Source organism: Necator americanus, chromosome II, assembly GCF_031761385.1.
Source record: "Necator americanus strain Aroian chromosome II, whole genome shotgun sequence".
NCBI lineage: Eukaryota > Metazoa > Nematoda > Chromadorea > Rhabditida > Ancylostomatidae > Necator > Necator americanus.
The window spans coordinates 10,262,705-10,285,604 of record NC_087372.1 but is presented as its reverse complement, the minus strand read 5'-3'; the positions used below and the strand labels follow the sequence as shown (position 1 = coordinate 10,285,604).

Sequence of the window (22,900 nt, the reverse complement as noted above, 5' to 3'; positions counted from 1 at the left end):
CGGGGAATTGTCAGCAAACATAGTGATAAGCAGTGAAGCAAGAGTTCAACGTGATGAACCCGCACAACCTCTAAGTGAAGGCGGTTGGCGCCATGCATCCGTCATCAGTCGCGCTTTTATAGCGCCCGTCTATCTTATCTATGCACGTATGGCATTTACAGCGACCTAATGCACTAGAACGACGATTGCTAAAGTAGTTAAAGAGATGTGAAGTACCGTACAAGGCGGAGGGGGAAGGTTAGAAATTTGAAGAGAACACAAGAACTTCCAGGTAAAACCTAATTTAGTGACCCTACAAGACTCCATATGTTGGATTGTCGACAGATTCATATATAAAAATTATTACTAAAAGGAATCAGCACACTAAAATGGCTTCCTTGAGAATATAAACTTGATGAAGTTATTTTGACCGTGCAACTCGTCCGAACGAGGTCCTTATCGTCATTCAAAGGCGTGTCAACCCACCATTGGCTGGATTTTTTACTGGTCTTTGAAGCCTACTGCAAGTCAAACAGAAGGCTTCTTAATTTTCGTCCCTTCGCAAGAATGCAGCCTCGTGTACGACCTCACCAGGGATTCTCACCAAAATCTGCTACCGAACACTTTCTCTTTCTCTCCTCGTTCTTGGAGATCTAATTTATATTTACTGAAAAAAGTTGGTGAAAACCAATCATTAAACCGACGTCCGAGGTTCTCTAACCTCTAATGTAGTTTTTCTACGAAGCCCACTGTTGGGATAAATATCAATCAAAGCTTCTTTGTGATAATTGATAGCGGGTGAGCGATAGTATTGTAAATCTTCACAGTTAAGCCACATCCACTGTGATTTCAAGACATTATGAGGAGTTTTTTATCTTCAGTGGTGATATGATGCAGTAGTAAATCTTATTCTGTTACCGGAATATTTGATTTGAAAATTGGGCAGCTCATTCCCACGAACCTTTTTCGTGGTGCAATCACGGATAGCAATTTTGAACCCGTTGAACAGCGGTTTCAATCAATCAGATGATGCAGTCTTTTCCAGAACGAAATTGACAAGAGAAAAAAGCAGCAGTTGATTCAATACATTTGTGAGCTGATTTGTACCAGAAATCCTGAAAACTTTCTATTCGCCGCAGGATAATAATCGTAGAAAATTTCTTCTGAGAGGGATGGGGAAATGAAATTTTCTCTTCTACGACCTAAGCGGGGACTAGTTGGTGTTTTGGAACAGTAAAAAACAACAACAAAAAACATTATATTAGAAGCGTTGAATGATAAAAAAAACTGGGAAAATTTTATTGGAGAATTAAATAACTGAGAATTAGGCGCTATTTGAAATACTTTTATAACAATATTTGATAAAGAGGCCACCATAGAAGATGCTACCATGTTTGCAGTTGTTGGAAATATCATTTCTCAATTTCTGGACTCCGTAAAACTAAATAGTTCAGCGATTTTATTGAAAACATGCGGTAACCGGTGCCATTAAAGCAGCAATTTTAATTTTGTTTTTCAAATTGTAGTTTTGTGCAGTTCATGAACAGAGAAAGTGTACTGTGTGTGTCATGCGATTTTCTGAACGATTTTACAGCAATACAACTGAAAAAGTGTTCAGTTTTTTCTGGTCATGAAAACGGAGAATTTGGCCGGATTATCCTGTGCAATTACGGACTTTTGAGCAAGTTTCTGATCTGTTGTGCACGTGATTAACATTGCCGGTTAGGAATCGGGGAGAAACGTCCATTTCGTTCTTTAATGTCCAGCCTCGAAATGCTGGTCTCCGATGAAGCGGCAAAAGTGAGCGGAACTTTCGCTGTGGCGCAGAGCGGACGTACAGCGTTTTACTGCTGCTTATGCATTTTCATACTATTGACAGCTGACTGCGAAGTGTTCCAGAGAAAAAAGAAAGAAATGTTGTTTGTGACTATTGTCAACAAAGAAGCACCTTAAAACAACGACATGAGCCGTGCCTTTTTTCAAATGCATCAGAGGTTTAATATCGTCGTAAACAGATGATTTTTCCCCCTACTTCCTTATCTATCTCTGGAATTTCTCTGGCAGTGATTGGAAAAAAACAGTTAAAAGAACAGCACTTTGGAAGTTCTATGAACGATGACATTTCATGCAGAGTGTATCGATGAGTCAAAGTGTATATAGGAAAGAAATGAGATGTGTTCCTGGAATGACGTGGTCGCTTTGTGCTTTGCTGCGACTAACTTCACATTGTGCAATAGGAATGATGATCGACGGTGTGGGATGATGAACATCGTATACAATACAAAATCGCACGGAACATTTCAATTACAATCGTCCGTTGCCACATAAAAACGTTTATGAGCACTCCGTGAAGCAGATATGATGGTGTTTTTTGCATAATTGAAAGATTATAAAATAGAATATTATATGGAATATCAATGCAGCTGGAACGGAATGTTTCATATTTGCGACATTAAAACGATGCTGCCTCTTCAAAGCTGAAATGCTCGCACTGATAAATTGTCCGCTTTATGTTAACCAATACGCGGGTCATGATCTAAGGTCGAGCTAGGGACTTTTTTTTTGGAGACGTTTCCTTTGTATTTATTCTTATCATTATTCCGATGATGGTTATCGTGCACTCACTACAATACAGGTAGTTATGGGTGTGGCCGCTTATAGTAGCTACTGCTTTATAAGTATTACTGTGGGGTCTTTGGCAATAAAGATACACATTTTGGTTCGTCGGCTAAAATAGCGCTACATCTCCCGCGTCGAAGAGTGATATCTTTGGCCTCTGGAGAAAGAGACAAGCTCATTGAGCAACTTATACGGTCAAATCAAAGCGGTGAATTGCTATGACAATCCTAATAAATCATATTACTGAAGACATAAGGGTAAAAATACAAGATGGAATGAAAGTATACAAGTATGAGATAAATAACATGCTTAAGACATAGATAAAAGCAATAATTACAAGTACAATTCGTGAACCTGGAGATTTCCATTTAACTTTAAAGTCATCCGCTGTAAAAAAAACATAAATACTCCGACTCCTATCCTACCTTCTGATGGCAAAGATTATATTCCGTGGTGTTATGGTATGATGCCATTGGAACATACATTCTTCACCTGAAGAGAGAAGCAGAAAGCCTCGAAAGATCATGACTTCCTCAAGTAGTCGACCAATTGCTCAGTTCAGTGGAAAGAATCTCTTTCACTGCCCTACCCGTCGCCTTCATGATCCGTCCCTCGACGAATAATTCACAAATAGTTTCTGCTTAATCTCTTAAGTGGCACGCGTCTGAACACAAAGTGCACTGCACGGTGGCGGTATGTTGAGATCCCATTCGAGTGTCCTGTACATAGAAAGATGAAGAAAATTAGTACTTGTTACCCCCAGGAAGGTGTTCGTGACACTGATCCAATTGAACAGGAGAGAGTACATATAAACGACACGGTAGGCGCACAAATACGGCATTAAGCGTAGTGTTTCGCTCACTTTTCTACGATGCGGGTATATACGTCAAAAGCGGTGCGGTGGTCAAATGCCCAGGACGTATACACATGTCTTAGGCGCTAAAGGCGCTAAATAACTAAAGGAAAAAATTCAAAGAAAAATTCAAAGTTGAATTTTCTTGCCGTCATTACATATAAATATGTGCAAAAATGGTGAGCCAGCGCTTTTCCTATAAAAATCACACCTTTCTGCGCTACATATGCCTAGTTTTGTTTTTTGCGACGAGCATCCTAACGAAATCAAAGTTCGAAGCGAGAAGTTCTTAAAGTGCAAATTTTTTTCAAAGAGTCCTTTCGGGCTCACCTTTACTGCTTCAGTGATTTTTTCTCCGGAAGTTACGGTAAAAGTGCTGTCTCCGTTTCTATTAGCTGCTAAAATCCTGCGGTATCTGGACCGACTTCTTAATTATTTGTACCACGTTTTGAGGCTGTTAGCGTATCTGCTACAGCCTTTGGCTTTAATAATCCTTCAATGAGCAGGTCAGCTAATTCTATCTTAAAAAAAGAACTTCTTCCAAAGTATTTAATATCATCGTAGAGCAATAGATGACTCCATCGTCTTTTTTGAAAACCAAACCCGGTTTTTAAACCGCTGAACTGTATTGTTTTTAAACTACAGAGAAGTTTAGTAGATCCGCAAACATTTCCAGATAGCAAAATCGAATTCAAGATAAGGTTCAAGACTACAAGGTTTGATGAAAGATCACTATATCAGTTGAAGAGTCAGAGTACGCGATGCGCGCATTTGCAAATGTCCCAGTGTAGCCGTGCCGTACACTGAATTACCTCAAAAAAATATGAATTCAACATATTTTAAAACGCTATTGTATGATGACCAAGGGCGTCTATGTCCTAGTCATAACTCGTTTTGTGGTCTACGGTCATCGCTCTCATATTGTTTTAAAGACGTTTGAAGCTATGTTCTCCTGTGCGATTCGAAAATTTGCATCATTTTTTCGACGTCAAAGCCACTGCACGTCATCATACGCAATGTTTCGTTATCAGCACCTTCTTTCCCCCGTCCACCTGGATTCACTAAGATGCTTCGAGTACTAATGTACGAACGCATCAATTCTAACTCATTTTTATTGCGATCAGTAAGATACCAGTTATTTACGGAGATTATCCCTCTCTTGGTTCTATTTTTAACCATACTTTGCTCTTGCGGTGCGGTATTAATGAAGAACATTTATTTATTTTGACTATAAATCCACATCTCGACGCTCGATTCCGTTTTCTTAGATGATTGAGAAAGAGATTTGAACTCTAAACGTTCTTTACAGGAAGAAAAAATGCAAATGTCTTTTCAAAGTGATAATTCAAGTCCAGAGGCCAGAGTAAGCCTTTTTTGACGAAAGGAATCATTACTCTGCTAACGCAGAAGAATTCTGCGATAAATGTTATCGATTCGATCCAAAAATATTCAAAAATTTGCTTGGTCTAATTGAAATGCTAAGAATACTTGACGACAATTTTTCATCTTTTTGTTTCTGTTTTCAAAGAAAAAATCCTTGTTATCTTCAAATTTAAGCTGCTCGTTAGAAAGTGCATTCAAATATATAATGTATGTCTAAATCTATATACAGAGTGTAGATTTAGATCCACATAGGACTAAACTAGGCCTCAATGCGTTTCGGTGAAGTTCGTTGATGGAAATTATGAAACCTCAGCAAAAACGTTCTTCTATTGATATTGATTTGTCAGCCGCACCAAACATCCGGATCGAACAAACAGTTGAACACGTGAGCATACCAGTTCCTATTTCAAAAGAAAAAATTACAGCATCGAGTTGCATCTTTGGAAGTTTGGTGATCTCTGCTGATTCTGCACAAAAATGTGCAAACATACTGTGTGAAAAGAAGAATTTGTTCTGTTAAAACACCTTTAGCAATTTCTTTTCCTGCAATTTACAGGAAAATCTGCGAATTTACGTTCCGTTGACAGCATCAAGTATGTAAACAATTACCGTTAACGATCGAGTGGTTTTATCAGATTAAGGTCGGTTTGAAAAAAAAATGAAATGGTTAAATGAGGAGGAACAAAATTGATGTTTTGGGGAAATTTTTGGCTGTGCACGCAAATGGCTATGTTGATTCTGAACTCCGCAGGGAAGCCAAATTGCCTCATAGAGGTGGAGTGGATGAAAAGAATGCTCAGGAGAGCGTGATGCACGTCGCGCTTCTGCCTAATTTATTTGACACTGGTTCTGCGGAAATGTTTTAGATAATATTAAGAAATATGATTATGTGGGAATGATTAAGAAGAGTATCTGGGAATGATTATGAAGAGTTCGGTTAAAGAAGGGAACGAAGGCAAGACGGACGGAAAATTTATCAAATGGTGTACTTATCCTGCTCAAAATAAGAAAAATACGATATATATGAGAAAAGGTGAGAGCTGGAACAAGGATAAAAAAAATTATCGAAGTGAGAAAATGAATGGCAAGGAAGCTGAAGCTGAATAGAGAAGATTCCAGCGTTTCCGATAGGCAGCACCGAAATCACCCTATCTTTCCCATAATTTACTGCATACAACCAGAAATGGATGAATAAAAATTCCGATGGAATTTTTCCGCTATTTCATCGAATCTTCGCTTCCGATATAATTAACGAGGGCTGCAGTTTTCAGGAAAAAGTTGGTTTTTTCGAATACAAAAGAAGCTTGGGGAATTACAGTCGGATAGAAGGATAATGCATCAAAACGTCATTTTAATTATGTATTTTAGAGGATTAAATATCTTCAAAGTTTTATTTATGTCTTCTGGTTATGATATAATGAATATTTTACATAATACGTCCATTATAAACAAATTTCTCATTCCCGTAGCATTTCTAAATAACATGATAATGTAATTAAATGAGTATTTTATGGATTCTTCATTGGTACTCAAATCAGAGTTACCAAAGGTGTATAAACTTGACAATCAAGTGTGCTAACTGATACTTTCCCGCTTACAGAAGCAATATGCGGAACGAGCTCGTCGAATGAGCACACTTTCACGGAGTGATGCAATTCACGGTTATCAACCCGTAAAGCAGGTGGGTCGATCAATTTTTCCGGCAGTTTTTCGTTTCGTTTTCCATTCTTCCATACACTCATTATATTTTTATACAAGAAAAGTAGTAAATATTATAGTAATAAACTGTACTCAGATGGATCAATGGTGATTCAATGAAGAGGTGAAAATCCCATTAGAATTTTTATTTATCCATTTCTGGTTATATGCAGAAAGTTATGGGAAAGGTGGGGTGATATCGGTGCTACCTATCGGAAACGATTCAATCCAATGGTTAGAGAAAAATCTACCACCAAATAAAAACTGCTGGCCGATTGAGCGCTGTTTGGCAAGTTTTTGATAAGGCGTACCTTCAGCCTTTATGAGTCATCATTATTTTGAAATATAAAAAATAAACGCCAAAAAAAAAACAGCTGTTGGAACGATTAGCGATGAAGAACAGGGAGTAATTCAAAAATTTCTTTTTGATGGATTATTGTTCTGTTGCAGGAGAGAAAGAGAGCTTAGGAAACTATTCGGTAAGAACGTATGTTTGCACTGGCCTCTTAAAAGAGCATTACAGTATGGTGTTGGTTATTATGGTAATGCTGACTGGTTTGAGTTCGAAGGCAACTTCAAGAGTGCAATCAAATGTGACATTCATTATGCCCTCGTGCCCAGCGACGTCCGGGATGATAGTAGAGGGTCATTTGCCGGAACGGGGACTACACATAATTTGTGCAAAGCTTCCTAGCTTTGTCTTTTTTCCTTCAAAGGCATCACCACACGAATCTGAGGTGATACGGATTTCAAGTGCAGTATTCGTATTCGGGATCGTAGATTATAGAGAGAAGGGTGATTCCGTCCATTTCTTCCTAATTGCCGCAAAAACGGTCCGGACGATGCGGCTTCCAGCGATTAGGCGCACTACTTTTTAAAAGGAGTTGGATTGGAGAGCGCCAGCAATTAGGAAGAGATGGACGGAATCGCCCCCCTCCCCTCTCTCTCCATAATCTACTTTCCGGTCACTCACTTTTGAGGATATTTTTCTATTCAATCCCGAACATTCTCACAAATGATTATTTTCGGGGATGATTTAACAGACGTATGTTAGCTGTAGGTAAGAACCTATCTAGATGACTTTTGAATCTTTTTTTTTGCGGATCGCAAGTTGATGCCCGCTATGAGTTGGCACTGAACCACATGTTTTCCTCTTATTTGTATTATGATCAAGTGAGCGCAGATAATTGAACTAGTAAACAGATAGGTGAATGAGCCAGCCTTGACCTTTATCATTGGTTACTGAGGATTCAAATTTCTCCTTTCAGAATTCAAATCCGTTGCCCGAACATCCACGAATTTACGAACGTGGACATGAACATTCAAGATCATGGAATCTTGAGAATCAGCAAAGTATGTCCCCATCACCACCGCAGCAAAACGACTATCAATACTATCAGATGGCAAGTTTTGTGCATATTTATATTCACATGATTTGGTGGTTGTCACATGTTGTTGACAACATGTTTTGTCCGTGATCAGCTGATGGTGTTAGGCATATGAAAGGAACGCTAGTGATTTTATGGTTTAAAGGCGGCATATAACGAATCTGACGTGGTGAGAGAATCAGCGGGAAAAGCTAGACATGGGGAGGTAGATTGCGAGATGGGAGTAACTCCGCTCTGCTCTCACTCATCGTCGTAAGAAACAGCGTTGGAACCGCTTTGGTTACAACGGGGTACGTTAGACATTTTGGTTATAACAAGGTACGGTAGAAGACATCACTGATCTTTGACCAATCGCGCGTGGATGCGGCGCGTGCTTGCAGCTGAATTCGTCTTTGAAGGCATCACCCCACGAATCTGACGTAATATGGATTCCCGATGGTCAAAGGCTATACGTGATCGTAGATTGCAGAAACGGGTGGGATTCCACTCATTTCTTCCTAATCGTCGTAAAAAAAAACACCTCAGAAGATGCAGCTTCGAGCGTTGTGGGGCGCTATTTTTTTTTACAACGAGTTCTATTGGTGCGCGCCAGTCTTGTGGACGCGCCGCATCTTCAGGGCTATTTTTTTTACGGCAATTAAGAAGAAATGGACGGAATCACGCATCAAGCCGTACCACTCTAGATTCGTGGGATGATGCCTTAAAAACGTCGTCTTCAATGCTTTTTCTTACGACGATTAAGGAGAGATGGGGGAACCACCACCACTGATTGAGCAATTCTACAACCCTAACTCCACATTTTCCTGCGAATTTCTTCGCCACGTCAGATTCGTGGTATACTGCCTTTGACTTGTTGATCTGTTTCATTTCCCATGGAAAAATGATATTTCACAATGTACGACTTTCAATAAACTTCAGCATGGTGATATTTCAGTATTTGCTTTCTTTCATTAGGCTGGAAAGGCATCTCCTCACGAATCTGACGTGGTATGTATTTCAGGTGGAGTATTCGTATACCGGATCGTAGACTATGGAGAGAAGGGTGACTCCGTCCATCTCTTCCTAATTGCCGTAAAAAAAAACGGCCCGGACGATACGGCTTCGAGCGATCCGGCGCGCTATTTTCTACAACGAGTTCGATTGGAGCGCGGCAGCTTTGTGCACGCGCCACATCGTTTGGCCCGTTTTTTCTACGGCAATTAGGAAGAAATGGACGGAATCACCTCCTCTCCATAATCTACTATCCCATATACGAATACTCCACCTGAAATCCGTACCACCTCAGATCCGTGATATGCTGCCTTTAACCTTTCGGTAATATCGCCTTCTTCTGGTTCTGGAAGCGTGGAATCTTACGTGATTTGTCCGGTCCTCTACCCTCTATCCTACCCGTAAGCACCCTATGACCACCAAATGCAGTGGTGGTCACGTGATTTCTTTCTGCAGTCCAGGTGTTCTTTGATTCGAATACATAGTAGTCTAGGTGTTTCTCCCACGTATTCGTCATAAACTGTTGTTTTATTTTTATAGCATCAAATAGAGATTTTATTTGTCTGCGACTAAACTAGCTTCGTGGGTCGCATATATTTGGAATATTATGTGTATTCTGCTTTTTTTCTTGGTCTTATAGTATTATTCTGTGTGACAATGCGGACAAAATCAAACTGCTTTTATTGAATCAAGATCATTTACGCTGAAACATGTATGCATAAGAGGTGGTATTTTCCACGTTCTTGCTTAATATTGATGAATAGTGCACAGCTTTGTACTAATAATTTTTGGAACTTCTCTAAAATTTCTCACGAATCGATATCATTTGAAAAAGCTGCTGGCTTTCATATAGGTTAATACTAATCGCTAATTTAATTTTTAAAGGCACCACCCCACGAATCTGGGGTGGTACGGGTTTCCGGTAGGTTATGCCTATACTTACTAACTTAGATACTTAGATGGCCCGTCTTCACTGGACGTGCGGGCCCCAGCATCTCTTCCACTCGTTTCGTTCCCTCGCCATTGTCATCCAAGATGTTTTCAAGCTTCGTGAGTGACGTTGATGAGGTCCTTGAGCTGTATCCAGCTGAGCTCTCAGCTGGTCCATCCGTGCAGCGAACACGTCACCCCATCTCGTTGGCGGTCTCTCTCGGGGGCGTTTAGCGTCCCTTGGGAAGCACTCTAGCGTTCTTTTAGGCCATCTATCGCCGATTCTTCTCATAATGTGTTCTTCTCATCTATGATTTGCTTTCGATATATATTCCGATGGGTCGCGAAGACGTCGAACAGATGGGCACGAAGATCTTGGTCCGTCAGTTGGTCCGTAGATTCCCTGACGGCTGCGAATGCTGCCTATGCTGCTCTCATTCTTCTATTCAGTTCTTCCTTCAAGTCGTTTTCCATGTTCATAGAACGTCCGAGGTATACGTATGACGGAGTTTCCACGATTTGGGAGCCTTCAAGTTGTACTCCTCCGTCCTCGCAGTGGCCGTTCTTCATGAACTGTGTCCTCTTTCTGTTTATTCGTAGTCCTGTTCTCTTCCCTGCTTCGTTCAATTCGTTGAACATCGTTTCTGCTTCATTGGTACTGCTCGAAAAGAGAACGATATCGTCCGCGAAACGAAGGTTCGAAAGAAATCTTCCATCAACACGTATGCTCCTTTCTTCCCAGGATAGTGATTTCATTATCCATTGCAGTGCAGAACAGCTTCGGCGATATAGTATCGCCTTGTCGTACCCCCTTTCCAATGGTGAGAAGGCGGTGGAAAAGCTGTATCCTAGTCGTGCATCGATCGTAGCAATTGGCTAATGTCCTCACATACGACACATCCACACCTTGATCGACCAGCGCTGACAGTATTGCATTCGTTTCTACGCTGTCAAAGGCTTTCTCATAGTCGACGAAGGTTAGAACAAGAGGCAGGCGGTATTCCCTGCAAACCTCTGTGACCCTCGACACGGTCTGGATGTGGTCCAAGCAGCTGAACCCCTGGCGGAATCCAGCTTCTTCTTGAGGCTGGGTTTCATCCAGCCTCCTAGACATGCGCGTGAGGATGATCTTGGTGAATACATTGTATAACACGCTCAGCAAGCATATCGGACGGGTGTTTCGAAGGTCCTCTCGGTCACCTTTCTCATGGATAAGAACGGTTCGTGACGTCTTCCACTGGTTTGGATTCTTTCTTTCTGAAGGTAGGATGTCATATGCGCTGCTAAGATTACATGAAGCGGATGGCCACCAGCCCGAAGAAAGTCTGCTGATATAAAATCGGATCCGGGGGCTGTGCCAGGTTTCATGCTCTTGATAGCGACTCGTACTTCCGAAGGGAGAATCCATGGTGGAGCATCGCCAGTGGGGATGATTGGGCTTGACACAGGAGTTGATGAACGGAAAAGGTTCGAGTAGAACCTCTCCGTAATGATTTCCATCTCACGACGAGAAGACGTGCGAGTCCCGTCTTCGCTCAGCAAGGTTGCTAGCGAAATATTATATTCGCGGAGATCCCTGCGGCACTTCTTCAGACTCGTTCTTCTTTGTGCTGCTTCCAGAATCTTTTTCTGCCTGTATTTCGAAAGATTCCCCTGCAACGCTTTTCTGCAGCTAGTGTTTGCTATTAACCGCTCAATGTGCGACACATTCGGATCAAGCCTCAAGGCCCTTCTTCTTTCCAACAATTTCTTGGTGGTCTTCGAAATTCGATCCAAGTCTGTCGTACGCGGCTTCGAGGCACGTTCAGCACAAGCTCGTAATCCTCTGAGCAGCATCTCGTAGTCCACGTTTGGGTCCTCCTCGATGTGCCAGTCACCTTGGGACAAGGAGTACGCAGTCGTCGTAGACGACTTCTTTTCTCCTTCGTTGCCGATAGCAGATGTTCTTTTCCATCGTGTTGTTAAGTCATATTTTCACGAAGGAGACGGTGATCAGAACCACTACAAAACGATGGTACTACTGAGACGTCAAGTAGGCACCACCTCCGGTTGGTGAGTATGTGGTCGATCTCCGCACGAATCTCGCCATTGGGCGATTCCCATGTCCACCGACGATGATTTTTTCTTTATGAAAAGAGAATTCCCATGAAAGAGGCGAGCGGCGGACAACAGCCCGGCGAGACGATTGCCATTTTCATTCCGGTCCCCTAGTCCAAATCTTCTAATCCTGTATTCCTCTTCTGTGGCCTTTCCTAGTTTTGCGTTGAAGTCTCCGACAACGAATTTGTGGAAGGACTTCTCGTCGCGGACTACTTCCTCCAGCTCCTCGTGAAACGCGTCCAATTCGGATTCATCAGCTGCTGATGTTGCTGAGTAGCAGTTGATGATACTGATGGATTTTTGGCGCAGAGGGCCGAGGCGAAGAATGGCCAGACGAGGTGACAGGATCTTGTGAGAATCGACGAGATGGACGACAGATGGATGCACAACAAAACCAACATCGCCTACATTTCGCGACGGAACCTTCTCTCCACGAATGACGAGTGTACCGTCATCCATCTGTCGTACGTCGCTCTTTCTGCACTTGGTCTCCTGCAGAGCAGTCACGTGAAATTTGATACGCTCTGCAGCTCCGAGAAGGGCATGCAGGTCAGCGTCTGGAGACACTGTTCTCGCGTTGTAAGTATGTAAGTACAGAGTCTGAGACAGTCTCCATGGCGAGTCGTGCGTGTGTCTCCTTGGTCCAGAATCAATGACGTCCTGAGCAACCTGAGATTTGATCGCCTCTCACCGGTCGCCACACCGTCCGACGTCTGAGACGGCAAGGCCCAGTGTGCAGGGTGCTGAGGCAGTGAATATGCTGGAGTGGCAAAGAGACTTTTCTCCAAACTAAGCAGCCATGCCACGGCGAGCTTACCTTTCACCACAGGTCGTCGCCCAACCTATATGGATCAGGAGCCGCCTTGCGAGATTTTGCTGAGACAGTGGTGAAATTAGATGTGGTTTACTCTCAGCTAGACTTCCGATTCCGAGAAGTCGGAATGTCGAATGCGTCGAACTCCTTCTCAGCTTGGGAGACCCTGCCGGAGGACGAACCTCCGTTGTGCATCGTAGTTCGACGCCCAGTGTTACCTCCACGCCACTATGAGGCGGTAAACCGTTGTAAGGTTATGCCTATACGGGGTAGATTATGGAGAGGAGGGCGACTCTGTTCATTTCTTCCTAATTGCGGTGAAAAAGGGCCTGGAAGATGCGGCTCGTGCACAAGGCTTGCGCGCTCCAGTAGAACTCATTCTAGAAAATGGCGCCCTCGAAGCCGTTTTTTACGGCATTTAGGAAAAAATGGACGGAATCACCCTACTCCCCAAAATCTATAATACGACCCCGTATAAGTATAACCCACCTGAAACTCGCACCACACCAGATTCGTAGGATGATGCTTTTAAACACCATTTCTATTCTCAAAATGGATGAATATAGGAGATTATAACTCTTTGCCTTCTTCCAAAGAAAATGTTACAATTTTTAACGCGTTTTTTTTTTTTCTCTCAACGTCGCTAGTGTGACAGAGTTGACTAATGAAGTTGAGTTTTGTCACGCAATGTAATATTTCAATAACTATTAAGCGAAGAGTACAAATTTATCCTGAACATAATATCTGATCAGAAAACCTGTGCATTAAGTTTAACGATGACCAGTGAATCAAAAGAATCGAAAAGAAAAAGCCATAGATTGCTAGACGAGAAAATGTAAATGTTCTCAGCATTAAAAATTCAAAAATTCAAATTTCTGTACAGTTTCATCCCTTTCAATTCTTTATTGATTATGATTGCTCCTTTTTTTTCTTCATCATTTTCATTGTTAAAATTCTTTATGTAGTTAGAATTGCTGTTTCCATATACAAGAAAGTAACCAATAATTTAACTCGGACAGATCCTTGATGGGGAGAGAAACTTGGAAAATTACTGCTTATTTAATATATGAGTAGAATAAGATGATGCAGCAACGTTTGTAGTTGGAAGAATAATAGGAATTACCTGACGCGGATACAATGAAAGGAATATTTCTACTTCGTTGTTATGATTTTCTTTTTTTTTTTTTGAAGAACGAAGTGTATCCTCAAGATCGTCCTTATATTCCCGTCATTAACGAGCCACCTGGACACCTCGGAGTACGACAGTTTCACAGACAGGTAAGATCTTCAGAGATCTTCTTCCATTAATTTTTCCTTGCATTATAGTGTTCATGCTGAGCACTATGCTAATTCAGTCGTCCTTTATGAGCAGAGCATTGAGATGTACTTCTACTTTGAGTACAAACTGCACTCCTACTGCTAAAAAACATCTTTTAAGGCGAAATCTTTCGATGAGCGAGGTGAACCGCCTCGTCAAAATCGACGAATGTCCATGGACAGACGAACACTGTCCGAAGCCGAGCGTTCAGCAGCTCGTCAACACACCGCACAGCTCCTGCAGCCTGAGGCATACTATTTCTTCTTAATGTTCTTTCCGTTTTGTATCAAAATACGTTTAGACTCCTGTTGTGGCGGCCTGCCAATCGTTGTGGGCGGCGAAGGGTCACCTGGAAGAGTTACACGCTTTAGGTGAAGTTTGATACGCGGATTCCGCACTTTTTTCCTACATTTTTTTCTCTTCGGGAATACTCAGAATTTTCTTTTTAGTCGCTCTCGCCTGGTCCGAGAAATTTTTGAAGTAGTTCTCTTCAGCTTGTTTTTTCTCAAATCGTATCATTTACTTATTGCAGTGCAGGGTTACGCGCCAGTCAAAAGAATATCGAATCAAAATTTTATTTTGAAAAGTTCATCACTTTAAAAAACTGATCATGCTAGGGGCACTGGTTTTTGGAAATAATCGGGGTCTAGTTGAGAACAGTGAATTGATGAAGTTCTAGAGCACTGTAAAAAAAACCTTTCCATACCATTCATTGGAAAAATCCCACATTCCCTCATTACTCCTCTTCTTACAGGTATTTCGGATCCGTCTTCGGCATCTACCTCCTTTGAGTCAAACACAGATAACAGTCCTGCGTCCGCAAATCCCGAGAGTAAAGGAAGGGAGGAGGGCGCAGACAAAAAACGTCTTCAATACAAGTGAGCTTGCTATGCTTTACTTTCCTTCGAATTTTTCTCATATTCTGCGGTTTTGCATGAATATGAGGATTGTTTGATAATGTAGTAATATTGCTCTTGAGAGAATTAGATCCCATTCTCGACTTTTTTGGACAGCTCTTCCATTCCAAGTGTTTTCAAGATCTTCTTTAAGTTTTTATACTTTTCTGGAAAACTAGACACGGTTACTAGGAAGAAGTAGTGGTATCAAGAGCTGCAAGTTTCTGGGGAAATGATTTATGTAGCACCTCATTCTGAGGGATCAGTTTTCGCTCTTATCCACTATTATGCATTGCTGTAGTTAATAACTAGGAAACCATTTACGAAAATACGAACAAAATATGAAATAAATACATGGAATAAATGATAACGGTGTAAATATAAAATAATCACTTGGTAAACAACAATTTTTTTCTTGCCATTTTACTATTTTAGTCCACCATCTCGGAAGGTTTCCGTGGAAATCCCTGCAGTGACGGTGTCTCGTCATAGATATAAGGAAACGTATGTTAAATATCCTCCCTGTAGAAAATAGAAGTAGATTAGTAGCTCAGTTTTCGGCAAACTCTGGACTCTGGAGACGATATTATCGAGTTCTGACTATAAAATACTTTATGTAGAGAGTTCTTCTGTCTAGAAGAACAACATTCTCCTTAACTTTATGGAAATGTGCAACATTTTCAAAATTAATGCTTTGATAAATTCAAATAAAATAAAAATGATGATGAACTGGTTTTTTTTTAATTTTTGCAAGTTACAATGCTCTGCGTTATGTATTCAGGAGTGAATTTTTAAGACCAGTTCCAGATCATGGAACCTAACTAGTGAAGGCATTTTGAGTTGATCCAGCGTGGAAAATTTGAAAGAGTATTTCAATTCAGCATTCGTTTGACCAATTTTGCAGATAATTTTCTTCTTTTGATTGAATATTTTGGAACGACTTCTTCAAAATTTTTCAAAACGAAGTTTGAGGATAGTTCCTACAATCTAGAGTTCCGCTTTGGTCGAACTGTTTTGTGAAAGGATTTTAACGAACGTTGCAAAATTAGTAAAAATGTTAAATTAAATAAATTTAACGCATAAGCGTAAATATTCAGGCTGTAACAGTTTGGATATAGCACCACTAGCAATGAAATACGTGAAAAAAAATGCTATGCTGCTATGATATGCTCGTATGTACAATTAATCACTGGAGTTTTTTTTTGATATTCATGATCAGTAATCCTTTGTCGTTGATAGCAGATATGGTCCTTGTCTAGTTCGTCGCGTCTGGTTGGGTGGCTTGGTCCTGACCTACTTCTCAGTTCAGTCCTTAGCTGATCACAGCAGTCAGTTTCCCATTCGTGAATCTACTTCTCGATATCCACATTTTTAGCCAGAATCTCGATCAGCGTACATAAATTGAGCTATCTAGAAAGCTCTGGTAATGGAGTTCTTTTTTGTTGGTCCACCGAGTTCGACAGTCTTAATGTAAAAAAAGATTCTTTGTCTTGCTTGTGTGAGTAAAAGAAATGCGATATTACAGTCAGCAGTGTAGTCTCAGAGCGAAAATATGGTTTCTGGATGTGTTTGCCGAAGATTAAGCACTAAAGATAGGATTAGATTCCATCCATTCCCAGTGCTGTGAGGTTTAAACTTACCTGGGATAGTGAACTTTTTCGACTGTTCATATTACGTCGCCAAATTTTTTGTGGTAGTTCGGTAAAAATGAGTGATCTTCAGTTTTCTTCTTCCTTGCCTTCATGAACAAAGCGCTACAGTTAAAGGCATCATCCCGCGAATCTGGGGTGGTATGGATTTCCAATGGATAAAGTCTAGAGGAGATGTAGATTGCAGAATACCACTCATTTCTTCCTAATTAGCGGCCCGGAAGATACAGCGCGTGCACAAGGGTGGCGCGCTCCAATAGAGTCTCGTCTTGTCGTAGGAAAACAACGTTCCGGAACGATCTTTACGGCGATTAGGAAGAAATGAGCGGTATCCCACCCATTTCAGCAATCTACGATACCGTATATTCTTTAACCATGGGAAATCCAAACCACCCGAGATTCGTGGGGTGATGCCTTAAATTGAGTTGGGACCATTGCGGATTACAGCGATGTCAGCAAGAGTACCTTCCAGATTTTCACCACTATGCTCCGTGCCACCGCTTCGAGCGCAACCGCTTACGCAACTGCACCGTGCTTCATGTCGGTTTCACCCTACTATATGTGCTGATTCTTCCTCCAAAATCCAAAGGCAGAAGGATTTGCTCTGTAACTAGGTGATCCCATAAAAATGCTTTATTTTGATTATAAACAACGTAAAGGTCAAAAAGAACTGAAATATTCAAGCGATCTCTCGTAAAAACTTATATATTCCCTCTGGCAGTTGTTGAATAGGTTCGAAATTTCTGGTATGAGCGAGAAATTCGACCCGTCTCAAGGAAAGAAAGAGGAAATTTTGAAAGATGTGCCTCATTCATCGATCTTACGAAAGAACACATACCTCGTAATTTCAGCATCGAATAGGAACAACAGGAAACGTTCCAGTTGCGAGCATGTTGGAAGTGTTCTTTTCTTTCCTTAAACGGAGATAATTGAATGAAGTGTTGCGCGCATAGAATACGGTATTTAATTACTCGAATGTTACATCGCAGCTCTAAGATTCTTTTCACCCGAGAAAATGGTTGGAATAACGCTGTGATCCACTATTAAATGACTCGTACTCTAATAAGTAGCTACGCGATCACGATGGACTTGCTTAGTGACTAACGCCGATATGAACTTCTCTTTGCTTCGCAACAGATGTTAGGGGGCTAGGAGGATTTATTCAGAATTTTTTTCTCCGACTAATTGAAGGCTTCATTCATACTACAAGGATATGGCCGTTCCGATTACCCAATGTCATGTTTAGTCCACTCATGTTACAAGCAGCCTTTGAAAATTCGTAATCACGGACACCCACCGACTGCTGTGATGTACTAATAAACATCTTAGATATAACTTGGTGACGTAATAAGAACATATAAAAAGTTTTTTTCTCTGACCGTACCCTCTCGTTATTGATCAAAAAAAGATCGATTTCTCAGCCCGAACACATCGTTGGACCAACGCTCATCACGAGAAAGCGTGAGTATGGATGCTAGAACTAGAAGAATGAGCTTCATGTGAGTGTCCCTCACAAATCAGTAGAAATTCGTAGTAGCGGTCCTCAGACTATTAGTTCCCTACATTCATATTGTTAAATTCGAACAAAAGTCGTGCATTTTGTCGTGAACGACTTTTGTTCAAATTAGAATTTGCAAATCAATCTGTTGCGGTAGTGACAGTATATAGATTACGCAGAAAATCGAACCAATTCCGTCGTCGTGTAGAAGATGAATCGCCGGCACTACGCAGTTCACGCGAAAGTGTCGCCTCACGAGAACTTCGCGATCTTTTCAATCGTAGAGGCTCACAACAAGTGGACTCTCGTAAAACATCCGGAACCTCTGTGCTAGGCGATCGAAGACCATCGACTCGTGATAGCCGTCGTGCATCGCTTTTCAGCGGTGATTTGCAAAGAGAAACCCGAGACTTGCGCGATTTCAATCGCGATAGACGGCGATCCTCTCGTAACTTGTTTTACGATCGCGATTTTGATTCGAGACACAGCTCTATCGTTCGCCGAAGGTCTGGATCTCGAAAACAACCACAAGACCTGCCCAATTTTTTTACACGTCGCGAGTCGCGTAACTATCGTGACCGTCGGAACTCTAACGATGTTGTGTACGGCGTCCAGAGCCGCCGGTTCTCACGGGAATTACCAGAGATCCCAACTTTCGAAATATCTGAAGCTACAAGCAGAAGAAACTCGAGAGCTTACAATGATGGACGTTTTCCACGTGATATGAGTCCACTTTATGAAAGGAATGAGAATCGCGAACGAAACCGACGTCGCAGTTCGTTCATTCGCCACGTCGCCGTGTCGCACGATGCGAATTTCTTTGGAAGGGACGACTTGCCGGATAGAGATGCAAGGTAGAGTGCTTGCACGGATCCGAATGGTTACCACTCCCATTTTGTGCATGATGTTATGGACTCCTCCCTTCATAAGGTAGTCAGAGTCTGTTCTGCGGAAGATTTTTCAGATCTGCCGTTACTAAGCAGAAAACTTTTCCAGATTTTCCTGTCTGAACTACAATTCCTTTGCACGTTGTCTTATCCTATGATACCATATTTTGGAGTTCTTTTTTGAATCTTGTCCTTTCATGCAATCCAGTGCCTCAGTCACTGTCTTTTTATGAGCTTATCCAAATAATGTTTTCAAACCCAGATTTGTTCGTGAAATCCATAATATCGTCCCTGGTCAACCCGACAAAACGCGAGTTGACATCTACTGCGGTATTTGTGCTACCAATGCTTGTGATTTGACAACTATTCCCAGGCCACTCCTAGAAACACAATCACTGTAGCTCGATTTTTCCAACCTTCCTCTTTCAGATCCCTTTTTCTCCGTCGAAAATTCTTGTCAACTGCTGCTGTGTCGAGTTTGGACAGCACGAATTCAACGGAATCCAGCGCTCCGGAGGCTATTTTCGCAAGTAGTGTGGATAGCGCAGGCAGCGATCTTGGTCAGTGCTTATTTTTGTACTGTTTTACCAAATGAATGACTACTGTTTAGTTGTTGGAGTGTCGTCAGTGTATTTACATAGGTATAGTCGGGGAAAACGACATGAAGCTCGGCACATTTGCGTGGCGGCTGCGCTTGAACCGACGTACTGATGCAAGCGGTTGAGATCGAGGTGGGACCATCGCGAACTATAGCGATGAGTGGTGTTAACAAGCGTCCTCTCGCAATCCTAACCGCTACGCTCCTCCGCAACGCCTCGAGCAACCGCTGTCGTTTTCCGTGTCGTTTCCATCCGACTATAGCCGCAAAGACTTGCTTGAAGGCATCACCCCACGAATCTGAGGTGGTACGGATCTCAGGCGGAGTATTCGCATACGGGATTGTAGATTATGGAGAGGTGGGTGATTTCGTTCATTTCTTGCTAATTGGCGTAAAAACGGCCCGCAAGATGCGGCTTGTGCACACGACTGGCGCGCTCCAATCGAACTCGTTGTGGAAAATAGCGCGCCAAAACGCTCGGAGCGGTATCTTCCGGGCCGTTTTTTACGGCAATTAGGAAATAATGAATGGAATCATCTCTTTCTCCTTAATCTACGATGCCGTATACAAATACTCCACGTGAAGTCCGTACCACTTCAGATTCGTGGGGTGATGCCTTTAACGAGATTACCGTAGGGCTGGGTTTGGTTTATTTGCTTCGTTGGATGGTTTGTTCACATATGTTCTTGTATTTTCATTTTATTTTGTTATATTAATTCTTTGTCCTTTGATATTAATTTTCAACCTTTAAAAGTGTATCCAGACGTGTCATTTGCAAATTTTTGAGCACACTGTTTTGATTCTTTCCTATTAGTAATTAGTTCATTAATTATCTCCCCAAATCAGCACTTTACATCTTTGAAGCTTTTTGTGCGCTGATTTAAGCTACTGTGGGTAGTTAATCACGTAGAATCTATCTTTCAGTAGTGGTGAGTTTATAACACTTTGTGTAAGTACCTTCTTTCTCCTTCCAGAGCATCGACGATTATCGCTCATGAATCGATTACCAACGGGTAGTGCACCACATCTTATGTCCAGACAGGCACCAAGTTCGGCGAATCCTCCTGCGAATACGCAGCGACGACGATTCAGGAACAGAGACTACAGGTGAATCTTTTAGCGCTTCTATACATTCATCAGTTGCTACGCTGTAGTGAGTATGCATTTAGTGTGGACGCACAAAGTGACTCGTTATTTCGGGAGTGGAGTCGTGTGGATCCAGCCTATGAGGAACGGGACACCAGAGATCACAGGGATCAACGGGAGCCGCGAAGACGGCTGGAAAGGGGCGCGTCGGAGGATCAGTCCGCGTCGCGGTTAGCAGTATAATTATTCAGAGGTTTTTGCTTTGGTTTTCACGCTACCACTGGGGCGAGCGGCTGCAGCGCGGTTCAGCAGCCACGTGCGCCGGAGTGACCGATCGATAGTGGCACGTGGTTGTCGTAATGCGGCGACGAACAGAACAAAAACTATATAACTATTGTGAAAGGTGTCATGCGAAAATGGTTCCTCGTGCAGAAAAAAGTGCATGCTTATTCCAGACCGGTCCGAGCGCGTGCCTATTCTCGCCAGTTGACAGTAAATCCTGGAGGAAACGTTATGGTTCCATTCATTTGTTATCCGGACGAAGTGAATTGCAGCCGGTAGTATCATGGTAGCCGACCCCGTATGCAGCTCATAACAATGTATACTTTCGTATTTGATTGTGTGCACACTTACTCGTCTATCTTAAGATCTTTCCGATGTTTCATTAATTTTTCCATAACCATGCTTTTATGAAGATTTTTCTCGTGTAACATATCCTAGTATGGATTTGAACGGACAACACTGATTTATTGATCTCTAGAACTCTTTGATTTATCCGTAGACTTCCGTCAGTTCGTGTGCTTCGAATTATACTGAGTTGAACAAATTGTAATCGCAAATAAGAATTCAGCAATTCCCTCTGTTGTTCCGAATTTCGACCACTAATTCCGTCAGTTGATTTAAATTTGACATTATTTTCCACATTGCGAGAATTGCTCCCCTTTCGCGTCTGTCCAGCTTTTACTAGAGTAAATGTTTGTGGAATGCATACGTGACTCCAACAAATCCCCTCAAGAAATTCTTCAAAAAAAAACTGGAATTTACCTGCAAATATTTGAATTAGCTTTAATGAATATTTTTTCTCTCAATTTCCGTCTAGTTTGTCAACTGATAGCATGTTCAGAAAAAAAACCGCTTATTTTATATGGTGCTTCATTTTTGATTTGAGCCATTTTTCTATTCGAAAATCCAAAAATGGATAATGTGGAACCAGAAATGAGCTTTTTCCTTTCAACCACTTTCTTTCACTTTTTCCCCATGAGGAAAAGCTGTCAAGTGTCTCACACCAGAAGAGCATTTATTTCTCATTATTTATTTATTTTTCAGTTACGACTAAAGCACATAAACTGTTTACTTCAATTTCGTTGATATGCATATGCTTAAGCTGAATTATTGATAATCGTCCTAAAATCGCTTTCATAATTTTTTTCTCTGTCCTTTTTCCTCTCATTGTCTTTTTTGTCTTCTTCTTTAAAAGGTGCTTCCTTGCCTGTCGATGATATAATGTCATTTTTGCACTTACATTACCTTTTTCTAAACAGGCGTGCATTTGCAGTAGATACATATGAAATCTATCCCACTCTCTGATAATTTCTTTTAAGAAAGTACCTCAGTATCACCAAATATTCCATTCTCTACGTGCTTAAATATCATATTCATTTTATATGTGCAATATTTTGGTAACCATGATATCTTCCTAAAATGTCATTTTCCTGACTATTTATCATCATGTACAGTGTTTTTTGTTCAATAAAATTTATAAATTTGCAATAACCGTCAGCGCTCAGTCGGGTATTCAAAAAATCCCAAAATTCCTGTTGCGTTTTAATCTGGTAGTTTGTCTGAGAATGCTTTGAGGAAGCTGATATTAGCTTTTCAGAAATCCTGCGCTGGAGCATTGGTAGAAGAGAACATTCTACATCCTATATTATTGCATAGTTTAAAAAGAGATGTAAGGTACGTAAAATACTGGTAAAGCATTGCCTGTCCTCGCTACTAATGTTATCTCATGCTGAACAACAAGAGGCAGCCTGTAAATCATACGACGGAGATAATTCAGAAATTCAGTAGCGAGCGACAAGTACTAGCGCCGTTGCAAAAGGTCGCGGCCATCCAGCAGTGCCAAGAGCGGGTGTTGTTGGAGTCTGAACATGGCACAGAGCAGTGGAGCCCACGGAGCACCGAACACCAAAGAAATGCGGGACATATACCTAA

At 41.5% G+C, this 22,900-nt stretch overlaps 6 protein-coding genes across 10 annotated transcripts; 2 read left to right on the top strand and 4 right to left on the bottom strand.

Moving 5' to 3' along the window:
- Positions 1-5,126: 5,126 nt before the first annotated feature.
- Positions 5,127-8,176, top strand: RB195_017383 (uncharacterized protein; the record flags this gene model as incomplete). Of its 2 annotated transcripts, XM_064184359.1 has the most annotated exons (4): positions 5,127-5,219; positions 6,435-6,515; positions 7,801-7,935; positions 8,066-8,176. In XM_064184359.1, 4 exons carry the CDS (start codon positions 5,127-5,129, stop codon positions 8,174-8,176), a joined length of 420 nt encoding a protein of 139 aa, XP_064040240.1. The 2 variants fall into 2 exon arrangements, with proteins under 2 accessions (XP_064040240.1, XP_064040241.1); XM_064184360.1 differs by lacking the exon at positions 8,066-8,176 and having other exon boundaries at positions 7,801-8,010.
- Positions 8,177-10,263: 2,087 nt separating this feature from the next.
- RB195_017382 (uncharacterized protein) lies at positions 10,264-10,596 on the bottom strand (the record flags this gene model as incomplete). 2 transcript variants are annotated; one of them, XM_064184357.1, is made up of 1 exon in its annotated part: positions 10,264-10,596. In XM_064184357.1, the coding sequence occupies one exon, from the start codon at positions 10,594-10,596 to the stop codon at positions 10,264-10,266; it is 333 nt and encodes a 110-aa protein (XP_064040238.1). The 2 variants fall into 2 exon arrangements, with proteins under 2 accessions (XP_064040238.1, XP_064040239.1); XM_064184358.1 differs by having other exon boundaries at positions 10,264-10,479.
- Positions 10,556-10,954, bottom strand: RB195_017381 (uncharacterized protein; the record flags this gene model as incomplete). Its single annotated transcript, XM_064184356.1, has 1 exon — positions 10,556-10,954. The coding sequence occupies one exon, from the start codon at positions 10,952-10,954 to the stop codon at positions 10,556-10,558; it is 399 nt and encodes a 132-aa protein (XP_064040237.1).
- A 41-nt stretch (positions 10,955-10,995) lies between these two features.
- RB195_017380 (uncharacterized protein) lies at positions 10,996-11,676 on the bottom strand (the record flags this gene model as incomplete). Its single annotated transcript, XM_064184355.1, has 1 exon — positions 10,996-11,676. One exon carries the CDS (start codon positions 11,674-11,676, stop codon positions 10,996-10,998), a length of 681 nt encoding a protein of 226 aa, XP_064040236.1.
- A 192-nt stretch (positions 11,677-11,868) lies between these two features.
- On the bottom strand, positions 11,869-12,399 carry RB195_017379 (uncharacterized protein; the record flags this gene model as incomplete). The annotated part of the gene is made up of 1 exon (XM_064184354.1): positions 11,869-12,399. The coding sequence occupies one exon, from the start codon at positions 12,397-12,399 to the stop codon at positions 11,869-11,871; it is 531 nt and encodes a 176-aa protein (XP_064040235.1).
- Positions 12,400-12,881: 482 nt separating this feature from the next.
- RB195_017378 (uncharacterized protein) lies at positions 12,882-21,247 on the top strand (the record flags this gene model as incomplete). Of its 3 annotated transcripts, none has more annotated exons than XM_064184353.1 (11): positions 12,882-12,992; positions 13,946-14,032; positions 14,193-14,321; positions 14,374-14,443; positions 14,827-14,950; positions 15,404-15,472; positions 18,295-18,969; positions 19,432-19,562; positions 20,575-20,707; positions 20,770-20,916; positions 21,142-21,247. In XM_064184353.1, 11 exons carry the CDS (start codon positions 12,882-12,884, stop codon positions 21,245-21,247), a joined length of 1,782 nt encoding a protein of 593 aa, XP_064040233.1. The 3 variants fall into 3 exon arrangements, with proteins under 3 accessions (XP_064040233.1, XP_064040234.1, XP_064040232.1); XM_064184351.1 differs by having other exon boundaries at positions 18,286-18,969; XM_064184352.1 differs by lacking the exons at positions 15,404-15,472; positions 18,295-18,969.
- Between the last annotated feature and the right edge of the window lie 1,653 nt (positions 21,248-22,900).